This window comes from Mytilus edulis, chromosome 5 (genome assembly GCF_963676685.1).
Source record: "Mytilus edulis chromosome 5, xbMytEdul2.2, whole genome shotgun sequence".
Lineage (NCBI taxonomy): Eukaryota > Metazoa > Mollusca > Bivalvia > Mytilida > Mytilidae > Mytilus > Mytilus edulis.
In genome coordinates this window covers 2,627,858-2,653,370 of record NC_092348.1, presented here as the reverse complement: position 1 = coordinate 2,653,370, position 25,513 = coordinate 2,627,858, and the positions used below count along the sequence as shown (strand labels likewise).

The 25,513-nt window shown below is 32.8% G+C and overlaps 1 protein-coding gene across 1 annotated transcript in view; it reads right to left on the bottom strand.

Moving 5' to 3' along the window:
* Positions 1–25,513, bottom strand: part of LOC139522652 (uncharacterized) — a 117,518-nt gene that overhangs the window by 79,607 nt on the left and 12,398 nt on the right. The window contains exons 9-29 of the mRNA XM_071316119.1: positions 24,564–24,681; positions 23,573–23,715; positions 22,934–23,048; positions 22,300–22,439; positions 20,220–20,348; positions 19,755–19,781; positions 18,393–18,507; positions 17,763–18,013; positions 17,132–17,246; positions 16,207–16,487; positions 13,251–13,365; positions 10,653–10,798; positions 9,389–9,503; positions 8,027–8,243; positions 7,322–7,443; positions 6,277–6,440; positions 5,046–5,160; positions 4,251–4,447; positions 2,378–2,492; positions 1,599–1,771; positions 300–414 (exon numbers count right to left, since the gene is read on the bottom strand). Of these exons, the coding sequence (XP_071172220.1) occupies positions 300–414; positions 1,599–1,771; positions 2,378–2,492; positions 4,251–4,447; positions 5,046–5,160; positions 6,277–6,440; positions 7,322–7,443; positions 8,027–8,243; positions 9,389–9,503; positions 10,653–10,798; positions 13,251–13,365; positions 16,207–16,487; positions 17,132–17,246; positions 17,763–18,013; positions 18,393–18,507; positions 19,755–19,781; positions 20,220–20,348; positions 22,300–22,439; positions 22,934–23,048; positions 23,573–23,715; positions 24,564–24,681 (3,028 nt within the window). The remainder of the gene's footprint in view (positions 1–299; positions 415–1,598; positions 1,772–2,377; positions 2,493–4,250; positions 4,448–5,045; positions 5,161–6,276; positions 6,441–7,321; positions 7,444–8,026; positions 8,244–9,388; positions 9,504–10,652; positions 10,799–13,250; positions 13,366–16,206; positions 16,488–17,131; positions 17,247–17,762; positions 18,014–18,392; positions 18,508–19,754; positions 19,782–20,219; positions 20,349–22,299; positions 22,440–22,933; positions 23,049–23,572; positions 23,716–24,563; positions 24,682–25,513) is intronic.

Below are 25,513 nucleotides of genomic sequence, written 5' to 3'. Positions count from 1 at the left end.
CCATATAAACAAATCATTGGTTGTGATTGTTGCATTAGAATTTATTTTACTTAATTTTACTCTAGTTAAATAGATCATATTCATGAAATTACATTTCACATCTATTTGTTCTATAAACAATGCCATTTTCAGGTTGATCAATTCATATTCCAAGATAAGAATGGAATCTTTGGGTTCCAAGAAAGTTCAAATTGAAAGAAAAAACAATCAAATATAGAAATGTGAACGTAAGATCAAATAACATGTCTTCAAATAATTGATGTTTTTCTATGAGTTTATATTTTGACAGCAATGATTACCTTTCACTACATCTGTAGAGTCCTGCAGGACCATCTTCACATACACACTTCAGACTACAGTCATCAAACCATTGCTGGCCCTGAGAGTAAGCTACACCTCTGTATACACACTTATCTGAAAGATCAAATAGGCAATATTGTGGAGTCATGAATTTTCATGGATGGATACCAATTTTCATGGATTTTCATTGGTACAGGCTAGGTATATCATAAAATTAATTATTCGACAAATAACAAATTTTCCATTGGCTTGTATGCAGAGGTCAGCAGAACCATGAAATGCAATATGCATAAACAAGTCAGTATAGCTACTGCTCACTGATGATACCCCCACCCAAGAACTTGATGGTTAACAGGAAGTTGTTAAGTGATGAATCTGAAATCACATCACATGGTATTACTGACTTATATAAACCATGAAACCAAATTTCAGAAAGTCTTGTAATGTAGCCCTTTAAAAAATGTGATGAATATTTTCAACTTGGCTATTATGTTTAAAATGATAAAAATGCTCTTCAAACAGGAACCCGTACGGAAAAATAATCCCTACGGCAAACACTTGCAGCAAACTCGCCGCAACCATTTTACCATGCAAATGAATGTTGCGGCAAACTTGCTGCAAACATAATTATGCAAATTAGATTTGCCTTAAGCTTGCGGCAGTTGTTCGCTGCAAGCTTGTGGCAGTTGTTTGTTGCAAACTTGCGGCAAACTTGCAGGAACTACACATATAAAAATGTCATGTGTGTAGACACATTCAATTTATCTCTTTCAAATTACACAGCAACATTTTTAAAAAGTCAATTCCTGCCTGTATACAAACAGTCATTAAAAGAATTCTTGCAAACTTATGAGATTTATGGAAATACATATATGCATTTGAGTTTTGAAAAAGGGGGCAGGAGTCCATCCAAGATGTTAAGTGATGAATCTGAAATCACATCACATGGTATTGTGATGAATATTTTCAACTTGGCTAAAATGATAAAAGTGCTCTTCAAACAGGAAGTTGTTGAGTGATGAATCTGAAAACCCATCATACAGTATAACTGACTTACAAAAACCCAGAAACCAAATTTCAGAAATCCTTGTGATGTAGTTCCTGAGAAAGATGCAAAGAAAAATATTTATGGGATGGACAGACAGACAGAGGTAAAACAATATACTCCCATTTACTTAAAACAATTAACAATGAATTCATAGAAGAACAAAATAGACTGAAAAATTGTCCATGAATAATAGAAGTTATCATTACAAGTTACAGGTGAATTATATAGAAGTCATCGTGACATATCTCACCTTTTAAGCTTGGTGCTGGAGTTGGTGTATTAGGATTAAGTGGAGGAGATAAAGTTGGACCATACGGCCCTGGTGTTGGTGTGTTGTTGGTACATTGGGGTTTCTTACAACATGGATTTGAGGCATCCTTCACCAAGAAACAATTAGCTGGAATATTGGTGTACCTTGTACATCTGAAAATACAGTCATTTTTCTGTTTAAATCAAGATATATTACATTTCATTGAGTTTTAATTTATTATGATTTTTTTCTTCTTCACCATTTATATTTATTTGTTGATTTGTATGAAGAAGCAAGAATATGTGTCCATATGACACCACCATGCACACAATGACCTGTTCAAACAAACCGCAAAATCATGGTAATCACTCCAATTTGACATATTCCCTAAAACGTTTACCCTCAAATGTTTTTTTAAAACTTGCCTTATTTCAGGATATTTTAAGCTGACATTGTATATATATTTTTTCTATAGTTGAAGACTGTATGTTAATATAAAGATGTATTTTCTTGTTTGATTGTTCAATTGGTTTTTGACTCTTTAAAATGTAAAAATGATTGATGGCTGTTTGATTAACATCCAGAGGCAAATATTTCATGCATGTTCAACTTTAAAATGTAATGAAGTTTTGTGTTAAATGTTGAACATGTATATGTGTACGTATCATCGTTATATATCTATCACAGTTGATGCGGTGGAATGAAGACCACTCCAGATATTGTATAAATGAGCCGGCATGTATCACTGCCACTTTTCTCTATATTATATAGATATATACCTTTCATTACAGACATATTTGCCAGCAGAAGCATCGGTACATTCACAAGAATAATCACAACCATCCATCCATTTTTCTCCTTGTTTGTATTGTTTACTCTTGTACAAACAGAAGGCTGGAAGATTCAAAATGTCAATTTAACTCAAACATGTAAAGAAATTGTGTCACTGAATGTAAAGTCAAATTTTAATCCTAGTTAAGATTATCAAGAAAGATAGTTTTAATATTGCTTTTATTCTTTTTTGAATACTAACTAAATAAATTTTCAAACTTAGATCCAAGATGACAATTTCATTACTTCTACATGTACTGCTGAAAAAGATGGTGTCACCTGATAAAGGATTTTATCTCTATAGCTATTTTCTAAAATTATTTATTGATTTTTCTTCTTTTGTTTGTGATAGTATCTCAGTTAGTAGAACTTCTGTACAACATGTATGAAATCATTGAACTATGTCATTGATGCTGCCTGAGAAAAAACAATAGAGTGACCATCAATGGTATAGAAACTCAAGGATGTTTATTATATTTCAGTGCTATCACCTTTTCGATGAGACAAAAAAAAAAAAGAAACTCTGTCTCTTTTGCAAAATCAACTATTATCTACAATTATTGCACATGTTTTATTATGTTTATAACGTGAATTAAGATAACGTATTGATAGCTATTGCAGGGTTCCCCCTGGGTCAAGTATTTCTTTCGCCGAAACAATATATTTTTTCGCCTCTATTATTTTTTTCGCCAAGTATTAAAACATATATATGTTTTTCGTTTAAAATTTTCCTTTTTTTTCTACACCCTCCTAAATAAGATGAGTTTGCCCCCATTGTTGTCAATGATTATTCTCTCAAACTTATCTTAGTCTACATTGTAATGAATAAACACTTTACTTTTAAAGAGAAGAACATTATTTGTAAATGTAAAAGTTGAGAAGTAAAGCTATGCTTGAAACATGCGTGTCACTGAAACAACTTTAAAGTACACACTCAAATCAATTATCTATATCAAAGTCAAAGGATAAAGTTTTAAATTAGAGATTTTTCTTGCTTTTGAACATTTGTCGTCATAATCTTTGCGTCGCAAAGTGGTTAATAAATCCTTTATGTCACATGTGAAGGACGCCATTTAACCATATCCTTTTGTCAAACAATACAATCAACGCCTTTATTTATTAGTCCTTTGTTGTCGATAGCTATAAAATGCAATCAGCATATGATTATTGATTTTCTGTCAAAATCTTCAAGGTGAACTCCGAGTATTGTCCAGTCAGGTCAAGTCAGAGAAACCTGAAAAAAGTAAACAAACAAGATGGTTGAAAATAAATAGTTGTATAAATTTATTTCACCAAATTCTTTCGCCAATGACGAATTTTAATCGCCACAGATATTATTTTTTCGCAATTGCGAAAATGGCGACTGCTAGCGGAAACGCTGCTTTTGGGATTGTCTTGAATAAGAATACAATATTCTTTTTGAGGTGCTATAACTGTTCTTATCGTCCTTCCCTTCCCCTATATCACTCTGCTCAGTCACTCCAAAGTTCTCATATCACAGCTTTGCGATGAAACCATGCATTATTAGCCACGTCACAATGTCATATAGAAGTCATCACTGATGTAACAATGTCTGAGGAGACTTTGTGAAGGTTACTTTCATCAAGCGTAAAACTGTCTTTAGGCGGGGAATGAACAGTAATAGAAAGATAACCAGATAATCCGGTTTTCTTCATATAGAAATCGTTACATATCAGCCGTTCGTCACAATGTGAAGATTTTTAGATTGTTCCATGCGTGCACTCAAAAAGGTTCACATTCTGGCTTGCGGCAGATATTTTACGATATTGATATGTTGAAAACCCGATAATCTATACATACTGAGTAATGGAGGGGATACAGATGAACCTGGCTTTGGTGTTGGGATGTTGATATTTCCACTGATCTTGCCTGGAGCCAAGGTAGGAATCTGGTTAGGGGCACCAGTAGGAGGTGGACACTGGGGTACCAGACAACAGGGATCTTTAGGATCAGATACCATCTTACAATCTGCTGAACTCACTGGGTATGTTGGACACCTATAAACAAAAATAAAATAAATTGGCAAAAAAATAAGTGGATTTAGATCAAGTTCATACAGCATATAAACAAATAATTGTTTGTAATTGTTGTCTTGAATGTAAATAAATTAATTATGATTAAAGATTGCTAATTCAAAATACATTTTGATTTTTGTTCATCACCTTAAATCAATTTATTATTTTTCCAAACAAAAGATATAAAATGGCATATGTATCTTCTCTATATCAGATTCTATTTGCTTTACAGTAGATCATTGTCCTCTGTAGTAATAGAAAATAGACTGAAATAGACTCCATCTGAAGGTAAAAGAAACAGAGGAAAACCAAAAAAAAAACCTGAAGAAGTACAATTGACAGTGAATTTTAGTGTGCTATCAGCTTTTAATCAATACAAATCAAATATGAGGTAAGGGCTTTGCTCGTTGTTGAAGGCCTGTACAATGACCATATTACTCTTAACGTCTGTGTCATTTGGTCACTTGTTGGCAATTATACAACGACTTCTTATTTTCTACATATACTCATGATTATATCATTTTTGTAATCATATTGACAGTCATTGTAACTTTTGTGGACTTCAATGAAGTGTTTGTACCTTTCACTACATGTATAAACTCCTCTAGAAGAATCATCACATCTACATCTGTACGTACAACCATCTACCCAAGTCTGACTTTGGATGTACTTAGCTCCTCTGTAGGAACAATATTCTGCAAAAAATATAAAAAAAGCTTTCACATCTTCAACAAAATATGTATAAATTTTTAATATTGACTTCATTTCTACCGTGATAAGATATTTCATATCGTAGCAACACTGCATTTTCAAATGAATCTAATTTATATCATTATACTTTTAATACATCGATAAATATATCTTCATTTATAATACATAATTTTATTGCGTAAAACAATATTGTTTGAAGCTACATGAAATAGTTAAGATTACTTTCATTAAAATACTGGGAATGATGAATAATCTCCAGTGATCAAAAATTGTGTTTATTGATCAATAGTCTTCTTCAATTGTCATTTGTACAAGAAATATTTTCTATCAAAATGCAATTACTAGTGTGTGTAGACAAAATGGCAACAGATTTATTTCTGAACATTAATTTGGCTATAGTGCCAAGAAGGATCTTCATAGACTAAACAGACTTTTCAGGGCCACTTATATATTTTAAAATGAATTTAGATTTGTTTTAGAGGCCAATTGAAAATAGAAAATAGAGGGATCTTCCTTCCAATAAACAATTTTAATGAAAATGTCAGCTGGGCAATTCTAAACTAACCAAGCCTTAAAGATGTAAAACAAATGAAAAAAGAGCATTCTAAGACAAAGTAAAAAGAAAAATGAAAAAAAAAACATTCTAAGACACAAAATAAATCCTGGACATTAGTGTTATGCTAAGAAGTAAAATATAAAAAAAAAAGCCTGTGTATCTCTATTAAACGGATCTTCATTCAAAGGCACTCCAAATATTAAACAACAGTTGCCCTAAGAAACAGTGAATAGGCAACATTGCCAACCTTTAATATAATTTGACTGCTGACTGCAACTTTAGAGATTTCAACATTAATTTGAGTAAAATTTCATTACTTGCTTTGCAAATTGTCAGACTGCTAAGATGTGTCATTTAAAACTGAGACATGATTTAAGCCCAAAGAGGCCTCGGAGCTAAAAAAAACTTTATAGGCTCAACAGAATGGAGCATAATACTTCTTGTAATTTTTTTTGTACAGCTCAAGAATAGATATTTAAGAAAAAAAAAACCCATTAATGATCCTTATAAAAATAAAATTTGATTAACAATTTAAATTGCATACGCATATCGGGTGTGAGTGTTGGTATAGGATTTGGTGATTTGGTCTGGTTCCCAGTGATACTTGCTGTTGTAGCTGTAAAGTCACAATCTGGTTTCTTACAACAGGGATTAGTGAAGTCAGTTACCAGTTTACATTGTGGTGGAACATTGTTGTAACGAGGACACCTGTCAACAGAAGAAATTATCAATGGTTTAACATTCTGTAATAAAAAAAATATAACTATATATCCATCAGTCATTATTTTCATATGAATAAATACAATGAATAGAAATGTGGGTTAAAATGAAACTGCAACTAATTCAAACAACACAACAACAATTGAAAAAAAAAAACATTTTTCTCACACATGCTTGTTGGCTGTTAACGAGACAATACTGAATAACATCTAGGACCTTGCAGTAGAATGTGAGCTATTTATTCACAAATACTATAGAGACTTCCATGCATCTAGTAAAATAATGAACAGCAACAAACGAACATTTCCATTGATGTACTATAAATATTTGCCTGTTGACATCAATTTCAGTAATACATGCACATAATAATCCCTGAATCTTCAATATGGTTTTTGTCCAAGCTTTTCTAGTTTAATGCCTTATGTATATTCACCACCTATGAAATTAAGGAGATATGGTATGATTGCTAATGGGACAACTTTCCATTAAAGACCAAAGGATGAGGTTGTTGACAGCTACAGGTCAACTTTAATACCTCTTTTTCTAATGAGACAACTCTCAATCCAAGTCACAATCAACAAAAAAGTAATAAATTATAGGTCAAAGTACGACCTTCAACTCTGAACCTTTGCTCACACCAAACCGCAAGCTATAAAAGACCCAAAAAATAACAAGTGTTTAGCAATTCAAACAAGAAAACCAACAGTCTAATCATATACAAACGAGAGACACTTTAGGACCACCACAACAAACGACAGCCACTGACCAACAGGTTCATGACTTAGGACAAACGCAAACAGTAGGTCTTAACAATCAAACAGTCGCCAACCTTCACCTTTACCTAATGTGTATGTATTAAGTATGCTTACATGTCTGTACATTCATAGTAACCTCTGGAGGCATCTTTACATTCACAGTTAAAATCACATCCAACTGCCCACTGCTGTCCTTGTGTATACTGTCGGCCTTTGTATGTACACTTCCCTACAAATCAATACCAAAAATAGAAAGACTAATGAACAGACAAGTAATTCAAATATTGCAGCAAAATAAATGGTATCATTTATTTCATTTAGAAATTTATTGAAACTTTTTTGAAGGAGAATCTTTTTTCGTTTTAATTTTTCATCCAGTTGTGAATCAGTATGTTATGTTTTTTATAGGTAATAAAATTACCTACATTATATTCTTTAAAGGGTCCTGTGTTTATAGAAAATCAATAGTTTAATTTCAAAACAATATTTTGAAACTACTTATTTTGCATATCTGAAAATAAAGATTCTTATCCTGGTATGAGTTTATTTACATTGGTACTAGTGGATTATCAGATTTATCCAAATGAGATTGTTGAATTATCAAATTATAAAGTCAGAGCCTGTAACTTTGTAAGAATCTGTTTCTCTGATGATTGAGTACCTCCAACATTCCACAAGGTTGTTAATTTCATTAGCAATGTTAAAACATTTTGATTAATTCAGTGAACTATGTCCCTAAACTCATCCAATCATCTTATGAGATCATCCGCAACCAGACATTGGTCAAATTGTTTTAAAAAATGGGTATGGAAGGGTTTATTTGTCATAGATATAGAGAAGTTGTATTATCTTGCCTGCTATTCCATGATCTACCCCTTGGTATACACCAGAAGGTGCAGGGGTAGGTACTTTTCCTGTCCCTGTAGAAACTGTCACATTCCCAATAGGTCCACATTGTGGCATCTGACAACATGATGGATCATTTGGATCAGGAACAAATTTACAGTTGGGGTTGATATTCTGGTAGGTTGGACATCTGAAATCAAGGGTTATATATGTTGGAAATAGAACAGGACTATATTGGAAGTCAAAATTAAACTCATGGGGAAATAATTAAGTTAATTTTTTAAAGTATTATGATAGCTGAAATTGTCAATATATACATGATATATTAAAACAAGAACGTGTCCAAAGTACACAGATGCCCCACGCACACTATCATTTTCCATGTTCAATGGACCATAAAATTGGGTAAAAAATCTAATTTGGCATTAAAATTAGAAAGATCATATCATAGGGAACATGTGTACTAAGTTTCAAGTTGATTGGACTTTAACTTCATCAAATTCTACCTTGACCAAGACCTTTAACCTAGAGCAGATACACGGACGGACGCATGGACGAATGAACAGACGAATGAACGGATGGATGCACAGACCAGGAAACATAATGCCCCTCCACTATTGTAGGTGGGGCATAAAAAAAAATGGAATATAAAAAGGATAATACTGAACCAGATTTTAATGTTTAATAAACAGCTGCGCCATGAGCGCATGATACGCCCGACGTCTTGTGTGTAAGTTTTTTGCAATAATCATAAATAGTTTCTGAGAAAGTTTTAAGCAATAACCATTTATTGTTTTTGAGACACGGCGGGACATGTGAAACCCCCAACCCTGTTTTTTTTTTTTTACAAAAAACTAAATATCAATAAAAATAAAATTTTAAATCAAAACTAAAAAATACAGATCTTTAGATTAATATAACAAAGAAGTGTGTAAAGTTTTAAGCAATAATCATAAATTTGTTTCTGAGATACGGCACAACATGTAAAAAAAACCTCCCCCCTTTTTACAAAATACTCAATAACTCAAAAATGAAATTTTGAGTCATCACCAAAAAGTATACAGATCTTTAGATTAATATAACAAAGTCATGTGTAAAGTTTTACGCAAAAATCATAAATCGTTTTTGAGATATGGCGCGACATTTAAAAAATTAAAATGCATATTCAGGACACGAACTCGACTCAGATTCTTTGCTGTGTGCTAGCAGATACCAATTTCAAAGCCTCTGATTTGTCCTGGTTGAGATTGTTTCAACCAACAACCTCCCGTACTCAAGGAAAACACTATACCACGAGTACAGTGAGGTTGTTCTATCTTTACTTTAGTGACGTACCTCTGCATACACCTGTACACACCACCGAGAGCATTCTCACATGTACATCTATAACTACAGCCATCGTACCAGGACTGACCTTGGGTATACTTGACACCACCATACTCACAGTAATCTATTACAAAAAATGTCATTCTTATAAAACTTATGTCAAAGACACTCATGTTGGACTACTGTGGATTGATGTATTTTTTGTATATCAATATTTGTGGATTGAGAAAACTGACATTTTCATGGATATTTAATTTTGTGGTTTTGCCAAGTCTGCATACACATGATACAAGCCAATTAAAATATCTAATTCCTTGAAAATTTAAACTCGTGGTTAACCTGTACTTACAAAAACCATGAAAATTGGTATCTAACAAATACTAATGAATGTACAGTATGCAGGATGTTAATATACACTAGAATCATATCCCTTGGAATAGATGATGATGACAAATGGCTGCGTAAGGTTCAGCAGCAAATCTATATGAATATTAAGGAAAATATGTAACTGTAATACATGTATGAATATAGACCCTGCCTTGGATTAGATCGACATGCTAGTTCACAATGTAACAGACCACAAGGAAGACATACCACCATACCCGGACATATTATTCTGACTACCAGCCAACCAGTCTGACCACAAGGAAGACATACCACTATACCCGGACATATTATTCTGACTACCTTAATGCCTTCCGCTTATAGAAGAAACCGCACATACCAATTTCAAAGTCTGTTTTGACCTGGACTGGCTTGGAACCCATGACCCCCTGCACTTGAGAATGCCCTTTGCACAGAGACATTCAGAATTTCAGTCTAATCTTCCATGTTAAAAGAGTGACATACAAGTTTTACTGTGCATATTGCTGTCTTTTTGTTTATTCTACATTGGCTAGAGGAATAGGAACAGGGTTGAGATCTCACAAAACATGTTCAACCCTGTCACATTTATGTGCCTGTCCCAAGTCAGGAGCCTCTGGCCTTTATTAGTCTTGAATATTTTGTAAATGTTGGTTTATTTATATGTTTCACAGTTTAGTGTGACGTCTATTTCACCGAACTAAAATTGAGAATGGAAATGGGGAATATGTCAAAGAGACAACAACCTTGACCACAGAGCAGACAAATTCGGAAGGTCACCAATGGGTCTTCAGTGCATTAAGAAATTCCTGTACGCAGAGGTGGTCTTCAGATGGCCCTTAGAAACACATTTATGTTAAGAGGCCTACTGAAGCTATTTATATTAATGTGTTAACAAGTTAAAGCCTACCTGTAGCTGGTTTAGCCGTTGATATTATTCCAATCTGAGTGACAAAGTTTATAGGGAATTCACATTTGGGTATTTTACAGCAAGGATTAGAGGGATCCTTTAATAAGAAGCAATAAGGTTGTGGCAAGTTACCAAAGTGAACACATCTGAAAAATACATCATATCATGATTTATTCATTCTAATCAAGTGTCCATACAGTGTTCAAATTATATGTGTCAAAAACTATAAATGGTTTTTAACATGTTTAAGTATGAAAAAAACAATTCCTTAATAAAATTTAATTTGTCTCCAATTTGTACATTTCCACTTTGATCATACTGTCTATAAATAATATTTTAGAACACAGATAATATCTGATACTTGAAAATATTAGGCAATGATGTCATGTAACAATACAATAATGTCACACTTTTCATCACTCAATCAATCAAGTGTGCATGATTTTGGCATAAAATGATACACATTGTTTAGTATGTTAAAAAAGATGTTTTTTTCTAGGTACTGCATGTAATTTTGTATTTCTTTTTTGTATTAAATTTATCAGCTCACCCATGTAAGTTTTCCTAGATAATCTTGCTGATAAAACCATTATCAAAAACAATTATCAACCAGATGCTCCATAGGGCACAGCTTTATACGACAGCAGAGGTCGAACCCTGAACAATTGGGGCAAGTATGGACACAACAATCAACCTTGATACAGCTCAGAGTTTGGATTGTGATTAAAAAGTTGACTCAGCAAAGGTTTCTGACACAGAATGAATATGATCTAATGAACTTAAAATTTTTGTTTTGCTTTTGTGCTGTTGAATATTAATCCCCTCGAAAAAAAATATTTAAAGAAAATTAGTTTTAATTTCTGAAATATGAAATGATAAAAATTTTAAGAGAGGTAATCAAGTAATCAAACATATATATACCAGTATTCTTTAAATTTTTATTGGATAACCACCCTTACACTGCCTAAATTGTCTTAATTGTCCTTTAACCAGAAAACCCTTGTTTTCCCCCTTTTTTGCCCCTAATAGCTTAATGATTTGACCAATAGCCCCCATAACCATCCCTTTGTGGTATGGAAACTTGTGGTATAATTTCAGAGATATTTATACACTTAAACACAAGTTATTGACTGAAGACTACAAAAATGCTTATTTGGGCCACTTTTTTGGCCCCTCACTTTTTGAACCATTCCCTCCCTTTTTTTAGCAAGAACCCCAAACTCAGTTCCAGCCTTTCCTGTAAGAAAGCTTGAAGTATAATTTCAGAGAGATCCATACACTTAAGGAGGCTCGCGAGTATAAGATTTTCAGGAAAAAAATTAAACATTTATTTTTCATTACCAATTTTGATCATTACCTTGAGTAGTTGTTACTTTATCATATGATACAAAAATCATTCCAAAAAATCAATTCGTGTTGGCCCCAGGTGACTTTTAAAATGTAGATATCATTGAAAAAGCTCCAAATTATCTCCCTTTGGTGCAAAAATGTCATTTATTGGCATTAAAATTGAAATGTCTTTTTTAACTCATCGGTGACCTATATTTTTTATTGTTGTTTTCGAATAAGCTGTACATAAACTAAATAATAGTAAAATTTAAGCGATGTCTGTAATTTTGTTCTTTTTTTTATTTCGATATTTCCACTATTTCTCCTATTAGTTTAACAGAAAAAAAGGACGTTAACAAAAATGATTGCTTCTTTGAAGGCAGATTGTGAGCGTAAATGAACGGTGACCCCATTTTTTTATTTCATTTTTCTATTAAGTATAAGATAAAGTTCATTTATAGAAAAATATAGCGAAATCCTATATTAAATAAAAAAAATGATATAGACACGCGAGCCCCCTTAAACACAAGTTATTATCTGTCAACTTGAAAAATACCTCTTTTTGGCCCCTTATTCCTAAATGTTCAGGGATATGAATCCAAGCCTTCCCTTCAGTATATGGAACCTTGTGGTACAATGTCAGAGAGATCTATATAGTTATACATAAGTTATTGCCAGAAACTACAAAAATGCTTGATTTTGGCCCTTAATTCCTAGGCTGTTTGCCCCATAACCCTTAAAATAAATCCCAACCTTCTTCTTAATGGTATAAACATTGTGGTACAATATCAGAGCAATTGAAATACTTATACACAACTTATTGTCCTGAAACTAGATAAATACTTGTTTTGGGCCCCTTTGGGCCTCTAATTTCTAAACCGTTGGGACCATAGACCTCAATATCAATCCCAAACTTCCTTTTGTAATTATTAACATTGTGTTAATATTTTATTGATTTCTATTTACTTATACTTAAGTTATTATCCGGAAACAATATGTCTTCTGACGACGCTTACGACGTGATATCAAAATACGACAAAAAAAAATGATTTCTGCAGTCGTATAAAAAGAAAAATGCCATTATTCTATATATATATATATTACATTTCACAGTGACCTGTATTGAGCAAAGTTTATACCAGAGTGTCTTCAGAAAACTAATATGCTATTACAGAAAAGTTATATATTTTATGTTTTGTGTAAACGTAATATGTTCTTGTGATGTTACTCATTGCAAAAGTGGATTATTGTCTGATAAATTATATTTACTTCTCTACACATTTGTAGTAACCAGTTCTAGAATCAGCACACACACAAGTAAAGTCACAACCCTCATCCCAAGTTTCTGCTTGTGTATATCGTCTTCCCTTATATAGACAATATCCTGTAAATATCAGCAAATGGATGAAAATTTGTTGGCAATAAGTTCCTTTTGTAATAATTGTTCATTCATTTCATATCAAAATTTACATAAACATTTAATAAACTCTGTGCCTTGAGCAGGGGTTGTAATTAGCACTGATCCGGATAGTCAAGACCAGTAGATTTTGTCAACTGGGGCGTGTTTTTTTGTTCTTCGGTAGTGAGCCAGAAGAGGTCTATTTTTATTTTTTTGCATTGAGAAGATCTTCTGGCTCTCTTCCACCTCTTCTTTTAAATAGGTGGTTTAGACGGCAGAGGCACAAAACAAACATGGCGTCGTTTGGTCTAAATGACATTAATAAATTTATGAAATTAGAATGAAGATATATTAGAAAGTGAGCTGTGTTATAAACGTTTTTATAGTATGACAGCCTTGGTAGGACATCTCTGTAGGACGATAAGTTGGATGAATATAAGAACTACACGGACAATAACAGTTGAGGAACAACTATTTGAAATTGTAGGGAAGGGATTTTGCTCATTGGTGTTTAACGCTTCTTTCAACACTGACTAATGATTGGGCTAGTAGTCCGTTTAAATCTATAGATGAGGAATAAAGAAGGAAAGAGGGCATAATTTTTTGTTTAAATTTGTCGCTTATCATGCCTATTATTTAGCTTCACCAGGCAACCATATTCATATACAAAATCCTACTGTCCCCCATCCCAACAAATATATAAATATCAGATGGTTTTCTCTTATTTTAACACAAGTTTAAATTGAAGCTAATTTTTAACGCCCAGTGACAAATATTTCATATAAAAAAGATGTGGTATGATTGCCAATGAGACAACTGTCCACAAGAGACCAAAATGACACAGACATTAACAACTATAGGTCAGGAAAACACGGGTATATAATTTTTTTTTTAAAACCCGAAGAGATGTGATATGATTGCTAATGTTATATGAACTTGATGTTAGCAATTATAGGCAACCGTAATGCCTTCAACAATGACAAAACCCGATACTGTAAAGCTGTTTATAAAAGGCCATGAAAAGTGTGAAACAATTTAAACGATAAAACACGGCCTAATTATACAACACAAAACAATTTACAAAATATCAAAAATGAGTTGAGACATGAACCAACGACAACCACTAAACTACAGGCTCCTGACTTTGAACAGGTTCACAAAGAATATGGCAGGGGTTGATATAAAAATGAAGATGTGGTATGACTGCCAATGACCGACCATGTAAGGGCTGTATAGCCAGTCAAGGTCGTTAAAAAACTTCCATTTGTTATTGTTTATGAGCCAACTCTTCACAAGAGACCAAATGATACTAAAATTAACAGCCATAGAACACCATACGGCTTTCAACAATAAGGAAAGCCCATACCACATAGTGGGTTATAAAAGACCCCGAAATAACAAATGTAAAACAATTCAATGGTAAAAACTAACGGCCTTATTAATGTACAAAATAAAGTGAACGAAAAACATTATAAGTAACAAGACAACCACTGACTTACATGCGGCTGACTTTGGACAGTCACATACATACAGAATGTGGCGGGACTCAAAAGATCGGTACGAGACGAACAAAAGAAACCGGCCAACTAACATTAAAACAATAGACTCAAAGCATCGAACTAAGAGTATTTCCAATAACTGAAAGTTTGTTCAAAGCTAGTTGCCACTAGTACTGAAATAAATCTTGTTCTCCAAGACTGAAGTAACAAGCAGTACACAAACAACTGATTTATCAAAAAAAAGTCTAAGAAACGCCGATGGTATTAGTATACGTTGTATAATTACATATATATCCATATAGAATGAAAGTTTTTGAAAAGTGGTAGTCCGAAGGTCTTGACCATCAACATTTTGCATTACAAATAACAGTTAGGACCAGAAGATTTTCTTCAAGGACCACCAGAGAAATAATTTTGAGAACTTTCTGATATCTATTATGTTTACAAAAATAATCCAGTTCGGTTACTTTTGAATAAGAAAATTAAGAATTCCTTTTTTTGATCAGTCATATTCCAGACAAACATTTTTTTTTACATTGACGAATTCTTGTGCAGTTTGAGATTATTCTTAAAAATCAAATAGTAGGGGGTTAAGCCTGATTTGTTTAGCAAAATTGAGTTAAAGGAAAGCTTAAAGAAAATCACGGTAACGAACATAGCACACGTATACAGTCATGTCTACTGGACGTATCTTAATTTTCTAAAAAAAAATCACAAACCTAATTTATGTCGTCCAACTTAACAAAAAACCTGCTATATTCGACGGCAAATTGCATTTTCATTTTATTGATCTTCTGTAGAATATCTCCAGAAGAGGTCCAGATTCATTTTTTTGGACTCTTCACCAGAAGATATTCTGGAGATGTACAGAAGAGACCAATAAAACACGCCCCTGGTGGTCTGGTGGAGAGTAGAAATTTGTTGATAAAAACCACTGATCACATTGCAATTTTGGTTTGTTACAAAAAATTTGCTGCGAAATCAATTAAACAATACTGGGGGGTACTTTTATAGATATGGACCTCCTTTTCTGTAAATTTCAAGATATTTGAGTTTTAAAAATTTCAGGAAAAGGCTGACTCAGTCACTTTTACCTTATATTTGCATTGGTTTTATATGGGTCTCAAATTGAAAGAGAGGAAATCTAGAATCTGCTTTAATTTTGGTAAATGGCAAATCAAGAGCTGTTGAAGTCTTATTAGAAAAGAAAAGTGGGTGTTGACAGGCAAAATATTTTACACTGTATCATAGGAAAGAAAACAAGTGCATCCTAATATCTTTAAAGAAAATTTAAATAATATAATTGATTTACTTGACAACGACTTACCAATACCACCTGATATACCAGTAGCTGCAGTTGGTGGTAAGGGAGTTAAACCAGTCGGATACAGAGTAACAGATCCAGCATCTATTGTGTGGTTCAACAAATCTCCAATTGATGGAGGTTTAACTTGTCCATTTCCTGTTACTGCTGGCTGGAACTGTGGGATAGGAACAAAAGTCTGTCCTGTGAATGGATCATACGCACAAACAGGTGCCTTACAGCAGGGTTCATTAGGATCTGTTTCCATGTGACATGAAGCTGGGATGGATCCATAAGTAGGGCACCTATAATATAGATTAAACTATGTAGCATATATTTTAGTAAAATTTAAGGTATCAAATGAAAGTTGGGGACTGATGATCCTTGTAGAAAACAAAATTTACTTATAATTTTGAATAAAACAAAAATGTACCGTTATGAATGAATTCTAAAATTGAGGGCTTGTTTCTCAAGCATGCATATCTATCCCAACAAATATACTAATATGGCAAGAAGACAATTTAAAAGACCCAAAACACTAATGAAAAGATTGGAGGAGTTGTATATACAGTGTAACTTGTCTAGTCTGACACATTGACACACTGGGGAACTAGAAAAAAATGTCGGATTAAGCAGGGTGTCGGAATGCTCAGTTTTTTTCTGAAAGGATAGGTATATTTTGGAACTATAAATATTTTTTGGTTAAAGCAGAATGTTGGAATATTCAGTTGTCATATTAGGCAATTTACACTGTATATTATACACCATATTCTCATCCTCCAGAATGGTAATGATTATAGAAAAAATAATATATATAAATATAGAGCACTACTACAATGATATAACTGAATACTTGTATCATTGTGAATTAACCAGAAACTTGCTTATATCAAACAAAGCTTATTGAAAGACAGAAAAGCAGTTGTAAATAATTGAATAAAAATCTTACTTGAGTCTACAAGCATATGTGGCAGTCACTGCATTAGTACATAAACAGGAGAAATCACAGCCATCTTCCCATGCTTGATCCTGTACATATAGTTGTCCTTTGTATAAACATCCAGCTGTAATCAGAAAAGGATACTGAATCAACTATTCTTTAGCATAGGGACTTGTCAACAAGTAATTACATTCTCTTAATAATGTGCATGCCTATCCTTCACATCAATTTGTGTTTGTTATAAAAACAGATTCCACCCCATCTCGTGCAATATGATATTTATCCACTCTCGACATTTCAATTTTTAATATCTAAAATTCTTGGTAAAATTTATATATAAATGATCTTTACTAAATTCCTTCTGTTAATTTTACATGGTTTTATTGATTACCTTCAGTTTTACAAGTAGTAGGGTAAATCAAAGTTATTTTCAATTCCACCTTACATTTTTTCACAAACAACCTTCCTAGTTTTACACGATATAATAGAAAGAATTACTGACTCAACTATAATTTGTATCTTTTTCATAGTGACAATTTTTATATTGCTTTTCTACCTTAAATTTCACCATTCTATAATTATACTCTACTGGTTATCATCTGTCTTAATTCAGAAATGATACTATTTTTTATCGACTTACGTAATCTTGGTGCTACAAAGCCTGTTCCTCCTGTACCAGGGACTGGAGTTGTCCCGGTCAGACCTGTTGGTAGCACATACTGCATTGATCCGGATGGCCGTAACACATGTATTAATCCTCCGTTTCCTATGGACTTTAGATTGGTTGTAGACGTGACAAAAGATCCACTATCACATTCCATGATGGGACAACACTCCCCATTACGTCTTACTTCCTGGCATCCATTTGGCATATTGTTGTATTTTGGACATCTACAAAAGTTTTTTACTTTAGATATGAGAATGAAATTAGTATATATTTAAAACGAAATAAATTTCATACATCAATGCTAAAGGTTGAAGCTTTTATTTGTATTATAATGTGCAATCCAGTTTCCTTTCATTGTAGAAAGTATGAACTAGTATATGGATTCTACAAATTAAATTTTGCCAAAAACTTCATTTCTGCAAAATAAAAACGTCTTCCTTATTTATACGAAGTGTGTACATGTTTAGTAAAAATTGAAGGCATACTAAACTAAAAAAAAATATAAATGAACTAAAATTTAAAAAAAAAACCATACAAGACTAATAAAGGCCGGAGGCTCCCAACTTAGGACTGACGCAAAACATGTGGTGGGGTTAAACTTACATGTCTGTACACCTGTAGTACCCATACACAGCATTCTCACATGTACAATAAGTGTGACATCCAACAGACCATGTTTGACCTTGACGATAATCCTTTCCTTGGTACAAGCAGGTATCTGATAAATGTGAGAATTTTAACCATTAAATGTACATCTACATATCTTAATAATGAGGCTTTGTTTGACACATTATCCAGTGAAAGTGTTTTTATTTCTAAAATATCTACATGCATGAATATATACATCTTAGTTACACAAGCTAGTTATATTAAACATTGTAGATATTCCATAGTTTGGCGTTTAGTTTTAATGTGGTGTCCTACAGATGCCTTAATACTCACTCCAAAGCATATTTTTCGGTATGGTGGGATAGTTTATACATTAGTTCAAACACTAAAACTTTCACGGACTATACTGACTATGATTGAATATGCAGTTAAAGTTTGTAAGTAACATTATCAGATAGACATGTGCACTTTACAATCAAACATTCTATAAAACAAATAAAGATGACCTCTTTTTCATTGTATTTGAGAGACTTTCCTTTAAAACTGATTAATGAACCGTTACCATGGAATCAAGGTCAGAAAAAACCAATCATATGGACATGTATATCTCACACTCATTCTATACATGAAATATAGTAGATTAACTGCTGATAGAAATCTGAAATACGAACCTTATTACCAAAATTGAATGCTGACCAATGAACCATGCAAATAAGGTTAAGGTCAAATGAATTATGTCAGATCTTGCAATCATTTACAAATAATCTAGTTATCTATTGCTCATAATAAGCATCCCCATACAGCTCATTGATTGGTGACTTCACAAAAACTTAGTTAATAATTACTAGCATACAAACCAAATATCATTGACTGAACATAAGTGGTTCAATTTAAGAACTGATCTGATCATAAACTTAACATGTAAATTATACAAATGATTCCATGTCAATAGACACCAAGAGGGCTAAATAATCTTCATCGAAAAGAAATACAAACTATCATTGACCTATCACTAGTGATTTCCCATAAAATGACCTTATCACAGACTAATACATTGTTGACAACGGAAACAGAAAACCTATGTATCGATTTCTGAAATCCAGGTTAATCCATAATTTAGTATATCATTTCAAAAGATCACCTCACAATGCATGTGTGAACTAAATTTCAAAGTGATTTGACCACAACTTCACGATTAACTACTTTTGAACAAAACTGTCATCTGTTACAAGACAGACAAATGAATTCAGACCAGATAATGTAATGCCTCTTACTATCACAGCTTGGGCATATTTTATTATTTCATATAACACAAGAGCTGTTTTTTTTTGGCATCCTGTTTTGAATTTTACTTACCATTTTGGCCTGCAACTGGTTGTCCCCCTAAAAATAGAGGAATATATTTGGCTAATAGAGAATTTAAAAACATGCATATAAAATACTGTGTATAAGATGTGATAACATAAAAAAATAAATAAAATAAAATAGATGAAAATTGATTAAAACATAAAAATATTAAAATATAAACACAGAAATAAAGTCAATAAATATGTCTAAAAAATAGTTATAGACAAGTATCAAAAAATATAATATGATTATTCCTATTTTATTGCAATCATTACATCCTAATTGTTAAACTAAGTTTTAGATAAACAGAAGTATTCTGACAGAAAAACTGTAGATAGTACCTCCTCAATATATAAATGATGTGTTGCCATTACATACAAAATTCATTAGGAATTAAATTCCTTCACCAGTTAAATAAATTAAATTTAATGTTTTTACCGTTACAATGTCAGACTCTTTACTTTATCTATTTACCACATAAGTTACAGAACTTTCTACAGTTGTCCCCGGCCCAGCCACTGTATGTAGTACACACATCTTTACCATACTGTGAACATGTATTGACAACATCTACACATGGCTTCTGTGTCGTTGGCCTGAAACCTGTCACAAAAATATACAATTTTAATATATTTTATATTGTATTTAGTTACAATTTCCATATAAATTGCATGGTACAAAGGGAGGCACTTTTAAAATTGGGTTAACTCCTTTTGAGGCAATATTTACTGTACAAAAATGTATCTTACACCTTCCAATAGTTGAGATTTCGAAGTGACTTTCCTGGGTCATATGTAGATTTAAATGGAACACCCTTTAAGTCTTTGGCATGAGATTTGATAATATTTGATGAATACTTGTATGCAATTAATTAATAATTCTCTAGATACTTCATTATATTTTTTTAATTTAATCAACACTCATATAACATCTTCTTATTTATATATATGTTTATCTATGCCATCTTCGTGTATCTAAAAGTGACTAAACCTTTTAAACAAAACCCTTTTTTTAGTAAGGCATAATTTCTATGTGAAGGACCATTCGGCATTGCCAATGATTTTTTGCATGATGTATTTAAATAAGGATTTAAATTATAATTGCTTGGTTTTTCTGTCACGCAGCTAATGTTCAATCCACATGTAACAGAAATTTTATTTTTAATATGGAAAAACATATATTTGTAATTATTGTTGTTTACAGATATTTTCATTGTAACAAAAAAGGTCATTGTCAAAGAAACCCTTAATGAAGTTTAAGTACAATGTTAACAAGAAGTAATTGTAACAGGGTGCTGTTACGAAGTCTTCCAAACAAAGCTCCCATATTCATTTGATTTGTTTATTTGTCCCATACAAGAATATATATGGTTTAGGGGTGGAGATCTTGACCGTTAACAAGTTTTCAAACAAGACGGGGTGGGGTGACCTCCTAGGGACTTCCCTTTTATTTTATTTCATTTGTTTTATTGTCCCCTACAAGAATATATATGGTTTACTGGTGGGGATCTGAACCGTTTACAACATAATAGCACATTTTCAAATTGAATGGGGTGGGGGCGACCCCAAGGGACTTCCCTTCAATTTCATTTGATATGTTTTATTGTCCCCTACAAGAATTTATATGGTTTAGGGGTGGGGATCTGGACCGTTTACAAGATAATAGCCCATTCTCAAATTGAAAAGGGGTGGGAGCGACCCACAGGGACTTCCCTTAAATTTCATTTGATTTGTTTTTTTGTCCCCTACAAGAATTTATATGGTTTAGGAGTGGGGATCTGGACCGTTTACAAGATAATAGCACATTCTCAAATTGAACGGGGTGGGGGCGACCACCAGGAACTTCGCTTTTACATCATTAAATTTGTTTTATCTTCCCAATTAGGAATATATATGGTTTAGGGTGGGGATTTGGACCGTTAACAAGATAATAGCATATTTTCAAATTCAAGGGGGTGGGGATGACCCCCAGGGATTCCCTCTTTATTTCATGTGATTTGTTTGACTGTCCTATGATCATTTCTGAAGACTGTGTGTGTTTGTCGCTTAAAGTTTTCAAGTTATATTCATTTGAAAATTTTCAAAAATAAAATCCCATAGGATTCTATTATAAACCCCTCCCTTCTTTCGCCCCCCCAAAAAAATACCCCTTCATAGACCCCAATGCTCAAACGAACGATTGGTGGCTCACCTAGACATGTTAGTCTAACATTTCATGAAACCCTAAGTTAATCTGACAAGTGGTTTTGGAGAAACGCTGCGGATAAGTTCATTTTTTTAAAGTGGCGAAAAGAAGAAAAAGAAAAAGAAAAAGGAAAAGGAAAAGGAAAAGAAAAAGAATAATAAAAATAATAAAAACTGTGCAAAAACAATATGTCTCCAAACTTTGTTTGGGAGACTTAATAATTTTATCAGGATAAAAAATACTCAGTTTCTTAAATTATGACATCCCACACAACAGTCAAATGTACCTGATTACAAACACTACATTCAACAAGAAGTGTCAAATATCTGGTTCTACACAAACTTAAAACAATGAAATAAATTGTACAAACCAACACCAGTGCCACTGATTGAGCCTTGCCCAGTAAAACTACCATGCTGCTGATGGAATTCACATGCAGGTTTAGCACAGCACTCCCCTGGTGCTGTGGTCATGTGACAGTTCGAGGGAATACTGTTATATTTAGGACATCTGAAAAAATTAATCGTTTGATTCAGCAATATTGTATTTGAACTGTTCAATCTTTGAATGTTACGACTGTCATCATGACTTTGCTGACCATTTTGAATATATATGTCACAAATGACTACATACATAGTTTGTTTTCTCTTAAACTTGATTTTGTTGACGTCACAATGGACATGACAGATGCCACTAAAACGCAGCCCAATCTGTCTTCCCTTCTCTAACACAACTGTTTACACATATTCTGTACGATGTTGCTCAATTTACTTGTTGTTTGTATCCGTGTTGTTTTTTGTAATCATACAGGATTTGCCTTGACAGACAGTGATTTCTATGTACCACAACCTACGTTTCTATGCAGGGGGGATAATAAATTACAATGTTCATGTATATGGTTTACTTTCACAAATTGTGACTTGGATGGAGAGTTGTCTGATTGGCACTCATACCTCATCTGCTTATACCTATATGAATGAATTGGAACAAAGATAACCACTTACATTGATTCGCACTGATATAAACCCTTGGATGAGTTAGTACACATACATATCTCGTCACATCCATCTCGCCATGTTTGTCTCTGGAAATATTGCTTCCCTTTGTAAACACATACATCTACAAACACAAAGTCATAATTGTATAATTAAAGCTATTAATTACTACTAAATGTCTTGTAAACTACAGCATTCACTTTTTGACTGCAAAGCAATTTACAAATTAATTGAAATTGCACTGTTAAAAAGTCAAAAAAATCATGTCGCCAGTTTCACAAAATTGTGAGAATGTTGTTTCCTTTAGTTTTTCATATTTTAACAACATGACTTAATGCTGCATTTATGATGTTAGTCAATATCATGATCAGTTCCTGAGTGTAAATTGAGTTTATTGTCTATGATTTCAATCAAATTTATTTTTCATGGACGATCTTGTTGATATTGTTTGTTTACATGTTATCATGGTTACATTGTATGTTGCTTAACAATGCTATGAAATGGAGGGTTAAATGACAATAAAGATTTCAATTGAAAATTAGAAGATACATTGTATATATATAAATTTAAATTGTTCTAGATTTACTCATACTCTCAGTTTTGGATATATTCATGAAGATTCATGATAGTATGATGAAAGTTAAATACCTATTCCATTAGTTGTTCTCCCTTTTCCCGTACTCTCAGTTTTAGAAATAGTTTGATGAAAGTTACATACAGGTTGCTGACAACATTCACCATTCTTTTTCACTAGTGTGCAGTCCTTTGGCAAGTTATAGTACAATGGACACCTGAAAAAAATGTTAATGTTTAAGTTTATTCTTGTTAGCTTCAGTATAAGTTATATTAAGTGGGATGTGTTGTCAGATTTTGTTTGGACTGCATATAACCTCAGCATGATAAATCGTGAAATGATGAACTAGAAATTAAAAATTACCAAGAATGTGTCCATAGTACAGGAATGCCCCACTTGTACTAGCATTTTCTATGTTCATTAAACCGTGAAATTGGGATGAATTATTATTCGTTGGATACCAATTTTCGTGGGTTTCGTGGGAACAGATGACCCACGAATTCAAATGTACAACGAATAATATCTTTTCAATAGGCGTTTATACAGAAATTGGCAAAACCACCAAATCAAATATCTACGAATATGCAAGTTTTCAGCAATCCACGAAAATTGATACCCACGAAAATAAATGAATCCACAGTATATCAAAAACTACCTTGACCTATAACTTTAACCTGGAGCGGGACAGACAGAAGAACGAACGAAAGAATGGACAGAAAAACGATCAGAGCAGAAAACATAATGCCCCTTTACTATCGTAGGTGGATATTGTAAGTGGGCATATAAACACATTAAGACTTATTTTAAAAATCGTGAAGTGTTCTAGAATCATTTACAAGCAGTTTCAGCTTATTTTGATGATGGAAAACAGGTTTTTCCAAGAAAATACAATAAATGACTGTGCACGATTTGAAATTACCGCATTTTCATCAGACCCTTTTTAACAGTTACAAATGGTTTTGAACCTGAAATTTCGTGGGGAGAAGGGGGTGCAAACTATACAAGCCCGATTACAGTACTTTTTGTATATTTTGAAATGTTTTTTTCCTGTAACTTCATACACACCTATTTGTACATGCATATTTTCCAGTGTTTCCATCCTGACAAACGCATTCATAATCACAGCCATCAAGCCACTTTTCACCAGTTTGATAGGATCTACCTTTGTATGAACACTGTCCATCTATAAAATAATATTAATAAAACTATTTGTCATATCCAAACAGGGTTAGTTCTAGAGTAATGCTTTAATATGTACAGTGTAATCTGACAGAGGTACAACTTGTAAAAATATAAGTGAACCAACACCTGAAGTGGTGATTGCGTGGTAGGGTAGAGATACATCATAACATGTATAAGTTGTCTAAACAATATAAGTACACCATGCATTGCTTGCACCCATATGGACAGGACTACAGCAGTGAGTACACGTCAGATATATCTGTTTATCGTATCGTCTACATGCATTTAAAAAAATTTGTATGCCACTGCTATCATGTGTGTTGGATAAAAGGGGCATACATTGAATTTTTTTAACACATGTATAGAAGACTAAAGGGCATATATATCTGATCTGTAATCTATGCTTGCAATAGCATTTTCCTTTTTTGGTGATCAATTTTAATTGGGATAAAAAAAAACAGGTTTTATATTTTACAAACCTCTCACCATAAAATGAATATGTTTCAATTCGAATCAGGATATTAAAAAAAACTCAACTGAAACTTTATCCTGAGAATTTACTCCTCATACTAGAGGGTCGGAATACCCTTTACCTACATACCTACAGACATAAAACAGTCATTTTCAGCTACTTTTTGCATCAAATTGGTTAAAATTTATAATGTTTCATCAAAACATCCTTTTCCTGATTGTCAGAGGTCTCAAATAATTAATGTTAATACATTTTTGAAGAAAATAAAATTTAAAATCAGTCTATTTTTTTACTTGTCTAAATGAAAGACATTGGTGTAATTTTAATGAAGTCATGCAATAAAAATTTCTGTTGACGTCAT